General features: G+C 38.2%; 1 protein-coding gene across 2 annotated transcripts in view; it reads left to right on the top strand.

Moving 5' to 3' along the window:
• Positions 1-19,223, top strand: part of LOC136883294 (Golgi resident protein GCP60) — a 130,130-nt gene extending 110,907 nt beyond the window's left edge. Inside the window, exons 6-9 of one of the 2 annotated variants that reach the window (XM_067155529.2) lie at positions 5,381-5,558; positions 7,627-7,727; positions 10,815-10,986; positions 13,666-19,223. In XM_067155529.2, coding sequence (XP_067011630.1) covers positions 5,381-5,558; positions 7,627-7,727; positions 10,815-10,986; positions 13,666-13,907 — 693 coding nt within the window. In that variant the 3' untranslated portion in view covers positions 13,908-19,223. Of the gene's footprint in view, positions 1-5,380; positions 5,559-7,602; positions 7,728-10,814; positions 10,987-13,665 lie in introns of both variants that reach the window. The other variant, XM_067155528.2, reaches the window with a different exon arrangement.
• Positions 19,224-21,110: the final 1,887 nt, after the last annotated feature.

Genomic DNA, 21,110 nt, shown 5'->3' with positions numbered 1-21,110 from the left:
CATTGCTCTCAGGTAAGCGGATATAAGTTTTAAGATTTTTATTTATTTGGTTAGTTATTTATAGTTATTGAAATGTTTATTATCTTCCGTAGATAATATTTACAAGCAAGTTCACATCTTTTTTTTTTTTTTTTTACTCGTGGAGCCTTCACATTCTGACACCGGTGGCATGGAAAAGAAAGAGGTTTAGGACGGCACTGGATCCCGGAGGAATTGCTCATGATTTGAAACAAAGTGATGACAGTGATGGTGATTTCTCTCCAGTATCTTATGATGACCCTACGTACAGCCTTGTATTTTGTGATATTATTTTGTTACTAAGCATAATATGAAAATAATTAACATACGCCTATCATATTCCCATAAATACAGATCAATGAACGAGAAGCTAACATTTACTTCCGAGGTCATTTCTGGGTCAAGCACTTCTTGACTGGGATAACTGTCACATAGGTAAATACAACGGAATATCTCCTCAACAATAATGCACACAACAAGTGCTCCAGCATTGTTTTGGATTTCATAGCAGGTACAAACTGCAGTCAAATTCGTCAGGTCACCGGTGGGCTGATACAATGTAAAATTAAGTCATCAAAATTCACTGCCTCAGGGAACGTGTTAAAACAGTATTTACCACCACCGCCTTTAAAATACTATAATCGCAAACTTGACTAAAGTTCCAAGTTGTGTTGTCAATAATATAAATAAGAATTATTCATAAAATTCTTGATGAAGTAGTCTGTAAAAACTAACAGGTGCAGTCTACTTCCAAAGATCATAAGGATCATTTGTCATGAAATATTATAATTCAAGGATTTTACTCAACATCAGTGGTCATTCTTACAGACTTCTTCATCAAGAATTTTATGAACAATTCTCATCGATATTATTGACAACATGACTTGCAATTATATTATTTTAAATGTCTTTGAATATAATAGTGTATTTTAACTCATGTCTTACCAATCTATTAATGCGATCTTATATCTGATGTATTTTGTGAAATATTCTAGCTGATAATGTCCTTCAGGGGAAGAAACATGTTCTAGATAAAATGAATAAATATATATGTATTGAATACGTGAATCACTTAAATACAATGTTTAAGTTTATTCTTAAATATTCGCTTCTTGATTTTAAAGTCAGTATGGGTTTTTTTTTTTTCTTTACAAGAATGAAGCAATTAAAGCTTGTTACTTTTAACTGCGGTGATAAGTTGATTTAAGGGGAAAATCATTGGAATCAGTCCCTCTTAATTCTAATCAGAGGTATATTGGATGTCTGTTTCATCCAGCTGCCTTGCATTTATTATTCATAGCTACCATTTCTCTTCTGACCGTATGTGGTTGATACCTGCATGGCGGTAAACTTTATCATGTGGAGTTGGTCTCAGGCAGTCGGTGATAAGTTGAGATGTTTTATTCAGAGCCGTGTCTACTTGTCTGGAGCTGTACCAGAGAACATGCTGCCACGAAGTAACAAACAGCCAGTACAGTGGTTAACGATCATTCAATGATGCAAGATACCACGTGGATCAGCAGGTTTTAAACAGTGGGCCCATGCACAGTAAATCTGTATGGTTTGATGTGTAACAGCTTTGTAGCTCTATGTGCAGAAGAAACCAAAAACTCCTACTTCTTGTGCTAATTTTGAGGGTGATTTATTCGGTGACGTTCAAGATTCGTACGAATGTCATTTAGCTTTTCCTGTCTTAAAACTGTTCGTGTGCGTGCATGTTTTTTTTATTGAGCTCTGAGCCAGTAGTTTCAAATTTATTTACAATTACGTGAGTCTGTGCTCATGAAGATGGCACTTCACCAGGAAATTTCTGAACAAATGCATCGCGTACCCGTCAAGCTGACTCATACTTAACATAACTTTTACATACGATAATATTGTGTTGCCGTGATAATTGTCTCACCATGTTAACAGCTGAGATTCAGACTGGCTACTGATGCTAGGTCAAACATCTCACTTCGACTACCTAGCTTGCCTAGTCAGAAAAGGAGCCTGCTGCCAGAATAGAATGACGGACTCATAAACGGACGAATCTGGATAGACCAGACCCAGACTCATTTCTGCTCAGCCGAAATGGACAGTATTTGAACAGTGAGCAGTATGAGTCAATCTAAACTCAATGCTCAAAAACTGGCTGTATATGCCAGACCACTGAATTGTTTAGTGGATGACTAAACTGCAAGTTGTTGCCATGTTTCTGCTTCACGCGTGTATGCATTAAGAGCATTATATGCAGTGGTTATACAAGAAAGAACTAATGCATATGGCAACAGTGTACCAGTGAGTGAGTCACGTGAACTTACAAGTTTCTGAGTTGCTTGATCTGTCCAAAACTGGGCGAGTTGGCCATGCGGTTAGGGGTGCGCAGCTGTTGGGCTTGCATTCGGGAGACAGTGGGTTCAAACCCCACAGTCAGCAGCCCTGAAGATGGTTTTCCGTGGTTTCCAATTTTCACACCAGGCAAATGCTGGGGCCATTTCCTTTCCACTCCTAGCCCTTTCTCATTTCTTACTCTGTCCATTCTTGTTAAACCTGCTCGACACCTTTGAAACTTAATTTCCACTCCTTGTATTGTACTTTTACCCGTTTCCTTCATCACCCACGTTTCTGATCCATACATCAAAATTGGCACAAAATAAGTCTCTGTGGTACATCGCTGTTCCATATCAATCCTCCCACACTCTTAAAGAATCCATTTGTACACCTTCCTCTTTCATCAGCCATAAATCTTAAAAATTGACATGTCAATGATACAGTGATTTACAATGAAGAACAATAAAAGGTGATGATGTTTTAAAGTTTAAACAAAAATACATATCCCTCTATTTAAATTGTCATCAAAAATTCTATTTTAAAACTTGAAGATAACACATATAGTTTGTCATATGAAAGCAAAATCATCTAGAGAGTGTTATATGATAGCTTATCATATAACGTGAAGCTATTTGTGTTCTTGAAGGTACCAAATGCTTAATGGTCGGCTGGGGAACAACTTACTGTGACCGGGCGAGTTGGCCGTGCGCGTAGAGGCGCGCGGCTGTGAGCTTGCATCCGGGAGATAGTAGGTTCGAATCCCACTATCGGCAGCCCTGAAAATGGTTTTCCGTGGTTTCCCATTTTCACACCAGGCAAATGCTGGGGCTGTACCTTAATTAAGGCCACGGCCACTTCCTTCCAACTCCTAGGCCTTTCCTATCCCATCGTCGCCATAAGACCTATCTGTGTCGGTGCGACGTAAAGCCCATAGCAAAAAAAAAAAAAAACTTACTGTGACACATCAAAGTACCATGAGTCCAATCCAAGTTTATTATTAATGCAAGAAAAGTATCCCTATTTAATGCATTGTCCAGCATATGTATCCTAAGGGGGCCAATGGCTTTGGGTGGATCGGTCTCCTTTCTTGGAAAGATGGTCCCTCAGTAGAGGAAATGCCACTGGTATCCATCCCCGTTGGTGAGCTGCTTCAGCATCGCTGGATACGAGGTCACTGGCAGTACTGCAGGCTCAGGTCAGAGATTGCAGAAGAGTTGGTGGTGGATGACTATTTGTGGTCAACGGCAGCACTAAGGTCTTCCAGGTACAACTGGTCATAAAACTTTTTAACCATTATCTACAGTAATTGTGAGGTACAAAAGCAATGGACATGAAACAATGGTGCCTCATGGTTAAGAAAACTGACCTCATTTAACTGCGACAAAGCTAGGGGCATGAAGACTTGAAATTAAATTATGGTTCCAATTTGGAAACATAATTTTTGATATAAAAGCTTTTATTTATACCAGTGGAGGTAAATGTCTCTCTTAGTGCGCTCTCACTGCATGTGCTATGAAACAACACCCTGGCCGCTAGTGTCTCGGAAAGATGTGGCAATCCAGCAGATGAGCCCTCTGCCACACTGAGGTATGAAACACTGGCAATTTCACAATTGGAAAAGCATGAAGACCTTGAATACTTTTATAATTTTCACAATCTATGAAATTAAGTTACGGTTTCCTTTTAGAAAATTCATTTTTAATATCAAAGACAAAGGCAGCAATTACTGTATGTTGTTTGTGAAGTTGGATTCGTAAGAAAATTACTTTAGTTTTCAGACTTTTTTTTTTTAAAAAGCCTCCAATGGTTTCTTCTCTTACTCTTAATATCACTTTTACCTTTTTTTTTTTCAAGCCTTCAATGGTTTCTTCTCTTACTGTTAATATCGCTTTTACCTATTGTTACCATGGTTTGGTGGATCAGCAGAGGTGAAAGAAGGTACCGGGGTGAATGGGTCTAACTACTTTGTCAAGAAAGAATTGAAACTGAAATGGAAGGTTATATTTTCAAAAAGCAACAATTTAACAAATTCTCACTTCGTGAGATAACAATTACATAGCAAATTAAAAACAAGATGCAGGGGTGGAAAAAAATCAAGATTTTGAATCTTTAACACACTTTGGCTACAAGCCCTTAGTTTTACAATTTTTGAGTTCCTAGCTCAAAACCCAAATTTGTTTCAAGGGCAGAAATCCCCTAATAAAATGGAGCACTTGCTCCTACTTTGCAATGTCAAGCCTCCCAGAGGCATCCAAACAACACTAAAAAAGAGCAGACATGCTCTCAGTTTTTCAAGCCTATTCAAGGCAATACCATACTTTACAATAAATTACCGTCAAGGCACAACTTACAAAAACGAAACGGGTATCTCGTACCCAGCCTACAGGGCCTTCGTGTAGAAGAAATAACAGGAAATAAATGGCCCGAAAATGAAAGGATGTTGATCGAGTGGCCGAGAGACGAGAAAATCCACAGTTTATAATCCCTCAGGGAAGGTTCGAGACCTTTCATGAATAATCAAGGCACACTCCCAGGTTTTTATTGGCTACATTAAACAGTTACACACAGAATCGAAGAAGAAATGCGGGATTGGCTGAAAATTAATTACGGAAATTATTGATTGGCTAACTTCAAAACTGGCGGAAGGAAAAGCTAAATATTGCCAACCCACAAAAGAATGCAAAATTTAGTAAAGAAACAAAACTTATGAGTACAAAATATCTTCAAAAAAGTTCCTTCACTTCGCACCAGGGTGCATGATCATAGTTTTTCGGCAGTGACATCTATGAGAGAATGTCCAAACTTCTTGATAAATAGTAAACAAAAACAAGTCGAAATTCACAGAGTGACATCTTCAGAGGAAAGGTGAAATAGGTCCAGTTTCAAGTTCACTGTTTCTTCCGTAGATGAGTACTTCAAGGCGGAAGATTTAAATGTGCGGCATAGAGGTGTACCACCCGGTACACCTATTATACATATTTCAACTTTCACCTCATCAAGTTTTAGTTGAAGTGAGGGTGATTCACTCTTGTTTTTCCATATGTTACAGCAAGCCGTGCTAATTAGACAGCTACAGGAACAACACTACCACCAGTACATGCAACAGTTGTACCAGCAGCAGTGTCGCCAGCAAAACACCATGGTGGACGAGGAGACCCAGCTCTTGTCAAATGGTGTGATCGACTCACAGGAGGGAGCAGACGAGAGTGAGGATGAAGTATCTCAAGGTAATATAATTTAAGATAATGAATGAATGTGTTCTGCTTGGCAATGAGATTACTTTTTATAAATTTTGTGGTGGAAAATGTTACAGAGTTCATGTTCTCTTCTCCCCTGAATATTTTGAGCGTGCGCTCACTCTCTCTCTCTCTCTCTCTCTGTCATGTATACACGCTCCCTCCATTCATGTTATCCCCTGCCCATTGTATGAAGTGACTATGAGCGAGTTAGCCGTGCGGTTAGGGCCATGGGTTTGAACCCCACTGTCGGCAGCGCTTCCCATTTTCACGCCAGGCTAATGAAGTCACTCTCAGAAAAAAAAAAAAAAAAACAGACTTAAATTTCATTACCACCTACCGCAGAAGAAAATATCCTAAACCAGGTGGGCAAACGGCTGACACGAGTGAGTGATCACTCCCTTCAAGAGGCTCCGCTAAACATCGCTGACGTGTTAGACCAATGAGTTTTCGTCATTAGTAAGTACGTCCACAAACCAATAAAGAAAAGTAGTACCATAACTATGGTTCTGGTATTGTGCAGTAGCAACTGCTCGTTGCAAATCAGAAAGCTGAAGCGATTGCTGCAGGTCGAGCATCTAAATCAACAACAACAAAAGACAGCGGAGCACCTTAGAATTAATAACAAAAGACAATCATACTTTGGCATGCCGTGACAATATGCATAAACTACAAGCAAAGTATCTAGGAACTAGCATGAGGGCACTTATTTGACCTATACCCTCTAATTAAGACATATTATATACCAAATTAGAGGTAAAAATCCACGTATTAATTGCAGGTAAAATCTGTGGGTCTGTTAACATTCACACACATCCTAATTGCTGACGATGTTATGGCTTTAAAATGTCAAAAATTTAAATTTGAATTCCTGCTTCATAGAAATATTTGTATTTTCAAGTTCATAAAATCTGAGATAGGCCTACACAAAATCATCTACATAGTATAAGGTAACACAACAAATCACGTACCTCCTTATAACACTGCATTTGACGACTGTGAGCACCCATGGGCAACCTGCTCATCTTGGTGGGAGGTGATAATGAAGCAGGGAGAGGGTGAAACCTGGTGTTGGTGCAAAGCATACTCCTGTGAAACAACACCAAGGTGTCTGCTCAAGACTTTTACGTCCCCGTCTGACAGAAGAATCGCCATCAACAGCGCCATAGGCACTCATTCCGTATGAACATTGCGGAGAGGTTTGGAATTGAATCTAGGCGTTTGGTACGCAGTCTGATGATTAGAAATTGTATACCACCACCTCTCCTGCCCTGCCAGTCAGCATTCTGATGGTGAAAATTGTAATCCAATGAGATATACCTACCTAGGTATTTGAAATGGTTAATTCTACAGTGCTTAGTCATCACTGATTTAGGGCAGTCACCCTGGTGGCAGATTCCCTATCATTTGTTTACCTAGTCCTTTCTCAGATAATTTCAAAGAAATTTATTGAATATCACTCTTGGTAAATTATTCCAATCCCTACTTCTCTTTCTATAAACTAATATATACCCCAATTTGTCCTCTAGATTTCCAACTTTATCTTCATACCTCTCAACGTTATTCGTTGACTAATGTCATCCCATGCCATCTCCCCACTGATAGCTTGGAACATAACTGCTAAGTTGGGCAGTCTATAATCTGCTTATATATAATTTAAAATTGATGTGGTATATATGATTTTCCTCTGAACCAAATGGTAATTGAGGTGGTCTTCTGTCAAATTTTTTCTTTGTCTAAATTGTTGAGTAAACTTGCATAATTACCAGCTTATGTTGCTACCTGCATAATCCACCTCGTGTGTGAAGTGCAGCTAGATTGCATGGTAGTGTAGGTAAAGTTTTACTCAGTCATATTGGCATTGTGTAATTCTTATTTCTTTTTTAAATCATTTTCTCTCAAAAATTAGTTCTATCCTCTGGCATGCGCTCCTCTGTGGATGAGCTGAAATGTTTCGAGACAAACCTGGTTGTATTTATGAATGATTATCTTTTGTGTTTTTGTTAAAAAGTGTTGTATTGCATGTGTAACTCAGGTGAATTCCCTACCACTTCCCCAGCTTCCATGTGGACGCGCAAGGATATCAAGGAGTTCAAGGACTCGATACGAAAAGAGGGTGGAGACGCCATCATCAAAGTCGGACATGGCGAGACTGTCACGGTAAGTTGATCTTTTAACTACATTGATTTACCGAACCTCAGAAGTCCTTTCTGTGTCTTCTGAAGATTAAGATTTTTACTGATGTCAGTAGATTGTTAAGGAATCGTAACCTGAGGTAAAAAAAAAAAAAAAAAGGAATGAAAGATTTAGATCTGTCCCATATTTCTGAACTTCAAAACTTGGAAATTAACCTATACCTCCTTGTTTGTTGGGAGTGGCACGACATTGCGATTTTCCCTTTCTGATCGTGTCGGGCAAGTAGTGCATTGCCAATGACTTATCTTTCATCTCTTTCGTGACAGAATATCCATTGCTATGCTCCTCTTGTATCTTTTGGTTGAGTGAAGAACTTCATACAATCTTGGTACTATTTGACAGGTAGTCTTGAAACTGTTTTTCTAGCTGGCAGCACAGTCGGTCAGATGTGTCCAGGCCGACCTCCCGCATGTTAGTAAAGAAATATGGTGGAAAACAATCAGATAATGAAGTTACTCAAGTTGTCGAATGTATTATCAATGTATCAGAATTGGAGGTAGTGAATGGGATGCATTAAGCAAAGAAGGTGATGACACAAATAGTGATAACAGTGATAGTGATCAAAATAACCCTGATAACGAGAAAACATAGAAACCTTCATGGCTTAGGCGGCAGCGCGCCGGCCTCTCACAGCTGCATATCGTGGTTCAAATCGAGGTCGCTCCATGTGAGATTTGTGGTGGACAACGCGAAGGCAGGACAGGTTTTTCTCCGGGTACTGTGGTTTTCCCTGTCATCTTTCATTCCAGCAACACTCTCCATTAACGTTTCATTTTATCTGTTAGTCATTTATCATTGCCCCAGAGAAGTGTGACAGGTTTCCTATCCTTGCTGTTAGATGGGGGCTTCATTCATTCCATTCCTGACCTGGTTAAGTGACTGGAAACAGGCTGTGGATTTTCAATGAGAAAGCACTATTTTGTGAGTATACATTTACTTATTGGCACTCTGCAAACAACGATACACCCCCTGTGGATGGGGGACGCAGATGAAGAATACACCCATGGTATCTCCTGCCTGTCGTAAAAGGCAACTAAAAGGGGCGACCAAGAGATGATGGAATTGGAACCATGAGATTACTTGTGAATAGTACCATTATGCGAGGAACACCAGGAGTACTTTACCAGTGATAAGTACTATTTTAGGGGTGACCTGGATTTTGGACTCCTTTGGACAAGCGACATTTCAGAATATGAGGCATTGTGAAATGGGTCCACCGATTGTTTTGGATTCATGGTCATTTTTTCATCTTCATTTGTTTTAGGTTTTAGTCAGTGGATATATTTTGAAGTTTCAATTATAGTTTCATTTCATTGCACCTCGTATCATTAGGAGCTGATTACCTAGCTGTTAGGCCCGTTTAAACAACAACAGCCACCACCACCATCACCATCAGGATCAAACAATGATGCCACCATTATCCTTTGAGCATTTAGGACTGATGGGAATAATTCCACCTAATCAATACTGCTTATTAAAAGTACAATGTATTTATGCTTAAAAATACACTATTTGTATTACCGGTTTCGATTGTATCGATCATCCTCAGCTGCCTTAAGAACCTGAGAAAAAACATGTACAAATCACTGGACATTACTTAGTTCAGGAATGTGATTAAAAAGCACCATGAACAACATTAATAATAATAATGACAATCTTGATTATCTAGCCTTAAAACATCCATTAAATCTACAAACCATCACAGCGCTGTGAATTTCTTAGTTCAATTTTCATTTTTAATGAACGATATTAATGGCAAGTTAAAATCAATACAATTAGAATTTTCCATAGGTCCCTTATAGCACCCGTTACACCTGTTGTAGTTCTGTCTTCTTCATATTTAAGATGCACTTAAAAGTCCTCTTGTGTTGGTAGTTGAACACTTCGTATCTTGTATGATACTTATTCTGGTGAGGTGTAGGCTTGTCAAATATAGTGCTGAGGTGTGTTTCTTTTTGTGCTTGCAGGGCTATCATAAAGTCAGATGAGTTAAACTGGTGTTGACTAATCTTCAAAAATAAATTACGTGCACAATTTCTGCAATTATTTCTTAAATTAGACGATGAACAGTTAAATACATCGATATCCACTTTGTTTAAGGATCTTACCATTCTTTAAATTGGGTCATGGAATGAATACATAGTTCTTTGCCAGTCTCTGTCAAATGAGAAGCATTTTGGCCTCGAATTATCCAACCAAGGTGTTACTGTATTATACCACCGACTCAGTACTGTATGTTACACTCTGCAGAAAATTTCACTGTGTTAATCATTTCCACCAGGCCAGAACATTTTTACTTCACAAAAGCAACCACAAAGGGAAAAGCTTCCCACTTGAGATGGACTGTATTGCACATAGTACAATTAAATCTAATGCACCAATATAGAATATTGAAGTTCATTTTCTTCTAGGAGTTATGAGGAATTCACCAAGGAGTGGAATAGCTTAAAAATGAAAATTGAACTAAGAAATTCACAGCGCTGTGATGGTTTGTAGATTTAATGGATGTTTTAAGGCTAGATAATCAAGATTATCATTGGGGAGCTTTGCTCTAAAGAAGTACAAACAAAGAAATTTATGTGATACTGAATCTAATCTCTGAATAGAGGTGTTATAAGAAAGGTTCCACAAAGGTTCTAGCAAAACATGTACAAGGACATGTATAGGAGGTGATAAATACGGTAACTAAGTTGGAAAATTGTTTGGAATGTATAGTAATTCAACTTAGTATTTATAATGATTTCTTGCAAATTTGCCAGATAAGTTCATCAAATGATGGATTATACATAACTGAATAAAACACTAAGGTCGTTAAGTTGTGAAACAGGACATAGAATATTATTTCTAATTTTATATTGAAACTATATTTTCCCTTTGTTTAAAAAAAAATAATTATTTTACATTTGTCTTTCAAACCATTTTGTGAACCATACTTTACCAGATGATGATGTAAATCACTTGGAGTTTTAGGTCACGTGTAACTGATCCCAAGTAACGTAAATATTTCATATATGGTCATTTTTCTGAAGAGTGTACTCTCTATTCCAACAGGTTCGTGTACCTACTCATGAAGATGGTACTTGCCTCTTTTGGGAATTTGCCACGGACAATTACGACATAGGCTTTGGTGTATACTTTGAATGGACAAAGTCTGCTTCTAGTCAGGTGTCTGTACACATCTCAGAAAGTGAAGATGAGGAAGAAGATGAGGAAGATGATGAAGGTAAATAGTTTATCAGGAGCAGAATGCTGAATCAATTTGGTATTCAATATCCCATTTTCAACTTCTTGTAGTAATTTATTGGAACTGATTAATCCAAATTAGACTAATATCAAGTAATAGTTCATTAGGCACGTGCATCCTGTACTCAAGGTAATGGAATTGAATTCCAAAACTATCATTATCAGAGACATGATAGAGGCTTTTGGAGCTTATGCCGTGTCAAGAAAATAAGGTGAAATTAGAAATAAGAAGTGATACATTCATTCGTCACCAGATAGCTCAGCATACTATGGCACAGCGCTAACATTCCAAATCAAGGGTTATGAATTTCATGTTGTTTGTCCGTATTGAACTGAGAATAACACATAAATTATGCATAGTAGAGTTTTCCACCTATTCAATACTAAGATGTATTTACAATATTTACATTACATGGGACTAGTTTCAACCCTCCTTGGGGTCATTATCAGCCATATTAAAACATACACAATATTTGGCGAAATCCTAAAACATGTTATTACTCACCTGCATCACACGTAATATCTCATTCTCATTTGCAACATTTCAACCACAGTTCATATTGTATATTATATATTCATAAGATTCTTTCTGTTAAAAAACATGTTTTAGGATTTCGCCAAATATTATGTATGTTTTAATATGGCTGATGACTCCGAGGAGGGTTGAAACTAGTCCCATGTAAAGTAAATATTGTAAATACATCTACTGTGCATAATTTATATGTTAACATTCCAAATGGCAGCTGACGGTACCATCAGAGCTGGTCTGGGAGGGTGTACATATGCATGAAAGTATGACTCTAATGCAATCCTGGAATGAAGCATCTGGTGGTGAGGAACATACGAATTTGGAAAACACTGAAACGAAATAACAATAGTGAAAGGACAGGGCAAGAGAACTACCTGCATAAATCCTTAATGGCTGGCAACCACGTATTACTTAATTGACAGCCAGTGTCCCTGTTGAAATTGTTAAGATTTCTACATATTTCCACAGCTTCCTGTATAACCCTATACCTGTAATGTTTAGTGTGGGTAAGAGCTCGAACATCTTGGAATATGACCTCATGACTTGACGATAGGGCGTGCTCAGCTATTGCTGGTTTGTCATTTACTTCGTTCTGCTCCTGCAGGGTGGAATGTTTATACCACCTTTCAGTTTTCCTCTATCCAACCACCATTGCTCCTTCTCAGCTGTGTTCTAATCCAGGTTTATTCTAATTATAGTCTTCTTGATTGCTTTCAACCACCTTAGGCGGGGTCTTTCCCTTGCCTTCCCTGCTCTCTGGGTCTTCATCTGCTTCGGCATCCTTTCCTTTTCCATTCTCTTAACATGTCCAAACAATCTTAAGTTTATCCCTTTCCATTCTGTTGTAAAGCTTTCCCATTCTGATTTCCTTTGTGATGTCTTCATTTCTAACTCTGGCCTTTCTTGTCTTTCTGATCATACATCTTGAAAGTTTCATTTCTCTGGTCTGGGAACTATCACTTGGCATTTAAGTGTGCTTTAAGAGACCCATATCGGTAGATGTACTAGCACGTTAATGAACTCTTATCCAAGGCAGAATTCTTTCTCTCTTGCATTTTTATAAGATTGGCAGCATATTTTTCTTCATCCATTTCCTTTTCCAGATTTTCTCTGGGTAGGGTAGAGTATCAAAGCCCTCTCTACCTTGCTTAATCTTTCCACCTCTCCTCATGTGGCACTAAATTGCTATAGGCTCCTCTATTTTCAGTACAGTCCATTACAGAGATCTTCCATCTCGTTCTAGGCCTCCCCTATGTCTCTTCCCAATCACGGTATCCATGAATGTTTCCTTTGGAATTATCTCCGTTGGCATCCTCATTATGTGTCCAAACAATTTCAGCTTTGCTATGTGAGTCTCTTCTTGAAGTTTACTAACTCCCATTGTTCTTATTTCCTCATTTCATATGCTATCTTGTCTTTCCTTGTATGGTTCTCAAGAACCTGATCTCAGCTGCTTGGATCTTACTTCGGTTTTGCTTAGTTAGGGACCAGGCTGCTGAAGCATAGGTCAGTATAGGTCTAAAATAGGACAAGTATAAAACAGTCTTGAAAAGCAATATAATGATGAAGTTCGTAAATTGTACTGAGCCATACCTCTGTCGCCCTCAGCCCAGCCACCGAATCACAACGCACTGAGTCTCACACTGACTCCACTACGGAGTCGAATACTGACTCAGAGTCCAGTACCAACACTGACTATAGCTCCACCACGGAGCCCATCTGTGACTTACTGTCCATGGCTAGCCTCGATTTTTATAGCTCGGGTGATTTGAGTCAGAATTTTTGCGGGGTGACTAGAGGCAGAACATTCCCCTTGAATCTCCAAGAAACTTCCTGGTAGTACTGAGTGGGGCTGACACCTAACCATATGTAACCTTTTAGGTTAGTGTAAATGAGTATCGAATAGGTGGAAACCTTTTAGCTCTTGGTTCTCATTTATTGCTCTTCAATACGGGGAATGATATGAAATTTATTACCTATGATGGTGTATGAATATCAAACTTAACATTCAACTTGTTTGTGATCAGTGTTCTTAGTATCCTGTAGTGTTGTGTGTAACTCTGTATAACCAGCATTTGAGTAAACCTGTTCAGTACTTTTTAAAATCTGACTTGTTTTTGTTTCTTACAGAATTAACAGGAGAAGACATCGAACGAGGCAGGGAAGCATTGGCTCAGCTGAAGGCTACAGATCTTAGCAATAGACCTCCACTATCCATCATTGTACCGGTGTATCGACGGGACTGTCAGGAAGAGGTCTACGCGGGGAGTCATGTGTACCCAGGCCAAGGTGTCTACCTCCTCAAATTTGACAACTCCTATAGCTTGTGGCGGTCAAAGACTCTGTATTATAGGGTGTACTACACACGATGAAATATCATTGTTAGTATTTAAATATTTAATAAGAGGTTTAGGGTTGGAAAGGAGGAAGCAGTTGAGCGAAATCATACTGATATCCTCGTTTTATGTGTGTGGTAGTGTGCATGTATGAACAGCCACGTCCAGACTAAGGAAGATTATCGTGGTGAATGAATTTTAAGTATGAATGTTTGAAGCTGTTCTAGGCCAACTCTTCTCTCAACCAGAATGTAGGATTGGCGTCTGGGGTTCATAGCATAGCTAATACAAACATGGTGCTCTGAAAGATGGATAATTTTCATCTACTTACTTGAAAAGTAATATGGCTTTTTCGTTGAATTAACTGAAATACAACTAAAAGTGTGAAACTGCTTTGGAATGTTAATTATATATTTATTTTTTGTCCAGTGATTTAAACATTCCAGGTTTAGCTTTAATTTATTTTTCTGAAAGTTTTTCGTGACTCTTCAGTTGCTGAAGTGGTGCTTTTGTATATACATAGCAATAGCTATCCTTTATTTTTTAGGGTTGGAGAAAAACAAATTTTGGCCTCTAAGTAATGATGGAAAAATGTATTTTGAAATTTATGTGAAGACCCCTTGTGGTGGCATGATCCACTTCTTAATGGTCTGACGCTTTGGTTAACCAGTTTGAGTCCAGTTGGTTGAAGATACTTTCACCATCAGAATGTTGGCCAGAGCATGAGAGACAGTGGTATACAATTCCAGTTCATTAGATTGCGTGCGAGAGGCCTGGGTTCAATTCCAAACCAGTCCACAGTGCTGGTATGGGGTGAGGACTCATGATGCTGCGGGTGGTGATTTGTCCATCGGATGAACACGTTAAGCCTGGAGCAGGCTTCTTACTGCTATTTGATAAAGGAGTGGACTACTTCCAATATAAATGGTCCATTATTGGACATTATAAATTTTCATCTATCTCATTCTTGGTTGCCAGCGTTTCCCCCCAGTGTGCCAATTTGGGCTCATCATTTGGTAACTAGAGCATCTACCGAGATGCATGGCTAGTGCATATACAGAGTCTCTCATATAAATTAAGTCCGAACACACGCGCGGCCACCCTGCTTTAAGCGTGTATACAATCTTATATGAAAACTTGCCTTATAAAAGATGCCGGAAGTGTTGTCTTTCTTGGGTTATACAGGCATTGTATCTGATAACCACAGTCTAGCTGATGTGAATGAGTTCTACCACTGTATTGTTTTTGATTCCATTCGTAACGTTTTCTTTCAGTTCCTCCAATGTGTGAGGATTTGTTCTTGGGTTCACTAGGCCAATTGTTGACAGTCCCAGTGACAGTTGGAATCGTGTATATCATATGTTGTGCATTGCGCAAACACATACAACCATCACTCAATTATTTTTATTATTTGTCTGAAAGGATCATTTAATTCGCAGACAATATGGGCTGCAACAAGGCCAAGTTTCCACCCAAAAAAATCTAAAACTGCAAGAACTTAAAAAATAAATAAAACTTTCAATTAAACACACAACAATAATTCTAAAAGTACAAAAACTTTGTAAAATATCAAGCAATATCTCAATAAAAAATTGACAAAAATTCACTTGGCACATTAACAGGTAATATAAATCCTAAAAGAAGTTTTTCAAAAAAGTTTCAGGGCAACGCATCGAGCATTTTCATATAAAGACACGTTATTTGACCTACTGGTATTTATACTGAATACTGCGGAGCAGCACGGATCCTCTACTTGTGCTAATTTTGTGAGTGATTTATTTTGTGACTGTTCAAGATTTGCACCAATCTCAACTAGCTCTTCCTCTGTTAAATCTGTTCGTGTGCACGTATGATTTTTATTGAGCACTGAGCCAGTGGTTTCAAATTTAATTACAACTAAGTTACATGAATCCGTGCTAATGAAGGTGGCACTTCACCAGGAAATTGCTGAGCAAATGCATCGCGTGCCCGTCGAGCCGACTTGTACTTAAAAGAACCATTACGTACGAAAATATGGTGTTGCAATGACAACTGTCTCGCCATGTTAACAGCTGAGAGTCAGACTGACAGCTGATGCTTGGGCAGTCGAACATTTGCACACTGCTTGCGAGGTCAAGGGCTATGCGTGCGTCTCCAATACTGCCGCTTGCGTATAGGAGAGTAAAAATGCCGCTTGGACGGTCTTTGTTTATATGAGAGAGCCTGTAGTGAGAAAGGGGATGTAAGCGGAAGCTTGCAGTCCTTGGTGATTGAGTCTGAACCATCAGAGATCTTACATGATAGCCAGCCTGCTGCAGCAGAGGTCGTCTTACCTCCAGAAATAGTCTGCAGAGAGCTGTCGCTATGCCAGAACAGGAAGCATCGGAAAGTGAAAACCATGATGATGGGCATACTTTCTTGAAGTTATAATAAACTGTACAAATGTCCAATAACAGACCATTTATATTTCAGGTTCCGTATGGGAATCGATATCTACATTAGGAGTGGGCTTCGTGCAGATGCTGGATTTCACCTTCTCTCTACCTCGTTATCGCACACCACATAACGTGCAATCATTACACTAGACTTACACTCACATAATGATCTCCTCTAAGGCAAGGAGCAACTAACTCCTTGATCTAAGATGAGCTGCACAAATATACAAACAGCTTATTATCACTGCCAATGGACTCCTGTCCAAGTGCCTGGGTATTGGAAAAGTAACAAAACTCATACATATTTTAAAAGAAGGTTTGTAAGACCTTTTTTTTATTTATTACATTTGTAGCCATCTCTTCTGCAATTTAAGCATTTAACAATACAAATCATTACCTGAATTTTAACTCTTCGCAAAGGGAAGGTAACTTTGAAAATAGAATGGTACATTGTGGCTAATTTCAGTCTAGTTTTGGCACTTTAATAGTTCACGGGTATTTTATTATATAAAGGATGTTTTAGGAAATGATTGTATTGTACTGTGGAGAAAATGCCTTTCACAAACAGTATCTTCATTGGTCTGGATGAGTGCTTCATGGAGAGCGTTGTTAAGATTTCATAGAAATGATGTGGGCCACAAACGAGAAATGAATGTCGCTGTAGATTTGGTTACAGGAAAAGCTGCCTGAAGTAGAAACATTTCTTCAGGATGGTGAGGAAGATGAATTTCTATATTTGGAATATATGCCTAAGTTTAATATTAATGAAATATGAATGTATGGGCATTCTAAAGCTCAGGTTTATTCCAGTACCATGAGGTTAAATAGCAATATTGTTGTATTGACAATTTGGTGCACAAAGGTTGAAGTATCTTTCTTTAAAAAAAAAACCCATGCATATGAGGAAAACAGATTAAGAGCAGCAACTTATCAGGTAAGAACGCAATCTGTAGTATATACTTGGGGAAAGAAGTGTCACATGATCCCAATTTTAATCTAAAATTGACGTTCTGTATTTCTCGAGACCTGAGTTAAAGTATTGAATGAATACTAGCGGATGGGTTCAGGAGTTATATAAGCAACAATTTTCATTATGTGTAGAAGGTTTGTGTGATTTATTATAACGTTAAGAAATAATGCCCATCATGGGTTTCACTTTCCATTGCTTCCTATTCCAATGTAGCAACGTTCTGGGGACATTTCCCTGCAGACTATTTCTAGAGGTAAGTGACCTCTGCTGCAGCAAGCTGGATATCGTGTAAGACCTTTGATGGTTCAGACCCGACCACCAAGGGCTCTGAACTTCCACTTACGCCTCCTTTCTCACTTCCAATTTTGTGATATCTGTATCGTAGGCTTCTTAAGCAAGAGACAGAGTCTGTGACTTTTCCATATCCTCTATTCCAAAGGCAATCTAGTTAGCCCTCAATGACGTCAAAAGAAGCTCTGAACCAAAGCACCAGGACTGTAGAGACAATCAACTTGCTGCTGCCAAAATGGCTTTCTTTCAGAACCATGCGATGTAAACTCTGATTTATCAACAGGTGTGGTTAGATTTTTGTCTTGAAGAATTGCTGAAGGTGATCATTTTATGATGGAAAGTAGTACAATTTTTTTGAATGAGTTAATGCTAATTATCTCATATTAATGTATTGATTAGATGGGATAAAAACTCCTGTTCTTATAAAGTCAGGGATTATCTAACTTAGTGCTACAGATTAGTGAAGCTCTCGCTTTCCGCAGACATCACCTGGGAACAGCTTAACACTACAATCACCTTTATTTCTTCTAGGCCCTTTTCGTTTTCCTGCATCTGTTTATTTTGTCAGTCTGTGTACAACTTACTACTACTACTAAATTGTTTTTATTCTTCCGCTGAAGAGGGAGGCAGGTCTCCCAGATGGTAACGCTGTCACTCGGGCCAGGATAATTGTATCGGAGAAGGTGATGTGTGGAGAAGGTGAGAAGGTTCGTGATCGTGGCCTATACTAGGAACTGTCGCAGCATTCGCCTCAATGCAGGAGAATGGAAAACCATTCTCAGGACAGCTAAGAGTAGGGACCAGCCCCTCTCAGTCTCCCGAATACAGAGGCATAGAGCCACAGTAGAGTCGTGGCCACCCCTCCTCTGCTCGGTTGGCCGATCGGAGTGCAGAGCTGTCGGACCACGGACTATCCGTGGCCACTTGTGGGCCGAGACCCACTCTGCAACCACCGCAAGTTAAGCCTATGATCATCACTCTCATCTGATTGCATATACATTTTATTAATGATCAGTTAAATAAGCTTAAATAATTCATAGTTGGAAACATCAGAATAATATCTTAATTAAAGAGCTGTTTTCAATTTGTAACAGTGCTGTTGTAACCAGTGCAGAAAGCAAATGTAACGTAGACTTCTGTTCCAAGTTTCTTAAAAGTGCATTTTGTATCTGAATGTTGGAATCTTGAGGCCATCTGTTGCAGTGTGCTCAAACTAAATGCAAATCCAGATCAAGGACACATCATAGACCTTTGTTCCATAACTCTATTTTCACGAAAGTAGAACAGACATTTGTTTGCTCGTGCGCTTCAGTTCTTACCTGATAGCTTGCTAACCTTACCAGTTAAGAAAACAGAATATTATGCTGCTCTTAGTTTTCTTAGCTCAGTATATATCATTACATGCTGTACTTGTATAACTAGAGTTTCTTTCAGTCATGCCAGCAGAAAGTCAAATATTGTTATTTAGACTGGTAACTACATCTTGGGAACTATAACGGTACATACCAACGTGAATTGAAGTCCACCATCCACAATTATTTTTGCACTAATACAACTTTATGATCATGTAGTGATAAAACTGGATTTACCTGTAGAATATCTTTATTGTGAAGAGCTCTATAAAGATTTTCCATTTGAGTAGAATGGAAATAAAAATAGTGAATAATAATGAAATGATATCGTGTGTAATTTTAAATAGACCAAACCTAACTCCTTGGAATTCTATATTTCTCAGCGTAATGGATGCAGTAATTGTCGATAAAACAAAGTATACCAACATTTCATTGCTACTGTTATGGTAAAACTTGCTGTATAACTTGAGTATTTTAACTCTGTTCATCTCTGTTCATCAACCGGCCTATTATTGTAAGCATCAGTGGAGAGAAAAAAATCTTAAATAGCTCCATCTTATCAATACAACATATATTTACACGACATGTTTTGCCCATATTTCGGGCATCTTCAGCTGCTTAGAAAAAATTAAACCACTAAAATTCACTTCCTAGGTTATCTTCATAAAAGTTCTTGAAAAACAGTTTTTTTCTTCAAAATTTATAGCCCCTATAATAATAGAAATGAGACAATAAATTCTCAGTGTTTTTATGACATTCTAATCATATGTTTTTCAACAAATCTCAAAGAGACTTCTAAAGTTGTGTTTTAATAATTTTTTATTATTCTTACTCATTTATTGTTGTCATACTTGTTATCTATGAAACCTTTCAGGTGGATGTCTTCATACCTAGACATTTCGAAGAAAAAAACGTTTTTCAAGAACTTTTATGAACGTAACCTAAGAAGTGAATTTTAGTGGTTTAATTTGTTCTAAGTAGCTGAAGATGCCCAAAATAGGGGCGAAACGTCCTGCATTTTTAATAATTTTCTTATGTATATATAATGTAAATATACGTTGTATTGATAAGGTCTACCTGTTTAAGAATTTTTTTCTCTCCACTGAAGTCTGATAACGATCAATACGGATCATAAACGTGAAGTTTATAACTTGCAATATTACAGGCATTCCAACAACACTGGATTGTTAGCCATTGAGTGTATTTTGCGTCCATTCAAAAGTACCAATTATTGCATTTAGTTTTCGTGCATTTTTTTTATTAAAATCTTGAATTTGAACACTATTATTGTGCTGTTCACTTATTATTGCCAATAAATACTACACTACACCCACATTGTAAAAATGCTGTGCACTATCATACCATTTACACACATGCTATGGATAGAGCCCTGCGCGGGTATAAAAAATAATATCCGCATCCACAAAATGGTTATCCGCGGATATTGTAAATATTTAACTACAGTATATTACACTCAAGATATTGAAATGGATAGATCTGTTAACATAATACAATAGGCCTGACACCTGGCACCAGAACCCCTACAGTCACAGGTTCATGATGGACTTCCTCTTGCAAAAACTACCGACGTATTGACCTTTGTTCCTAACTTCCATTAACTGAGGACATGATCCAGCTAGGCTTAGGTCTGATTTTTGGCTTTATGGTCTCAAGCCTCTTTTTATGTCACTATTCTCCCATACCAGTGTCAAGAGTCGCCTAACCACAAGCAAAAATAAAAGAGTATACCTGATTGGAGATCAATAAACATTATTTAGAAATTATCAGCAAAATTATCTGCACTGCCATACAGTTTGTATCCGCCAAGACACTAACTTCGCGGATATCTGCATCCGTGCAGGGCTCTAGCTATGGAAGTATTTGCTATCCTTTGCAAAAAATGTGTGTGGTCGGGGCAACTGAGTCTGCAGCCATTAATCTTTGTTTACCAGAACTAGTTTTATTGTATACTTCCAATTACAAGATTTTGTTGAAAATGAAATATATTTATTAATTATAAGTGGAAAATTTGGATGCGTCCATTATGTGAATATATATGGTAATTGACCAAGTGACAGAAAGCTACTTATCATATTGGCTCCAATGTAAGATTTTTTTTTTTTTTTTTAAACATGAAAAGGTACGTACTTATAAAAACCATACTTGTTCCATATGCACGGTCGTTGTCATAATCTAAAGGCTAAGCCTTGTT

This window comes from Anabrus simplex, chromosome 11 (genome assembly GCF_040414725.1).
Source record: "Anabrus simplex isolate iqAnaSimp1 chromosome 11, ASM4041472v1, whole genome shotgun sequence".
NCBI lineage: Eukaryota > Metazoa > Arthropoda > Insecta > Orthoptera > Tettigoniidae > Anabrus > Anabrus simplex.
Note: the sequence above shows the minus strand (reverse complement) of the source record. Positions and strands in the feature narration are given on the sequence as shown.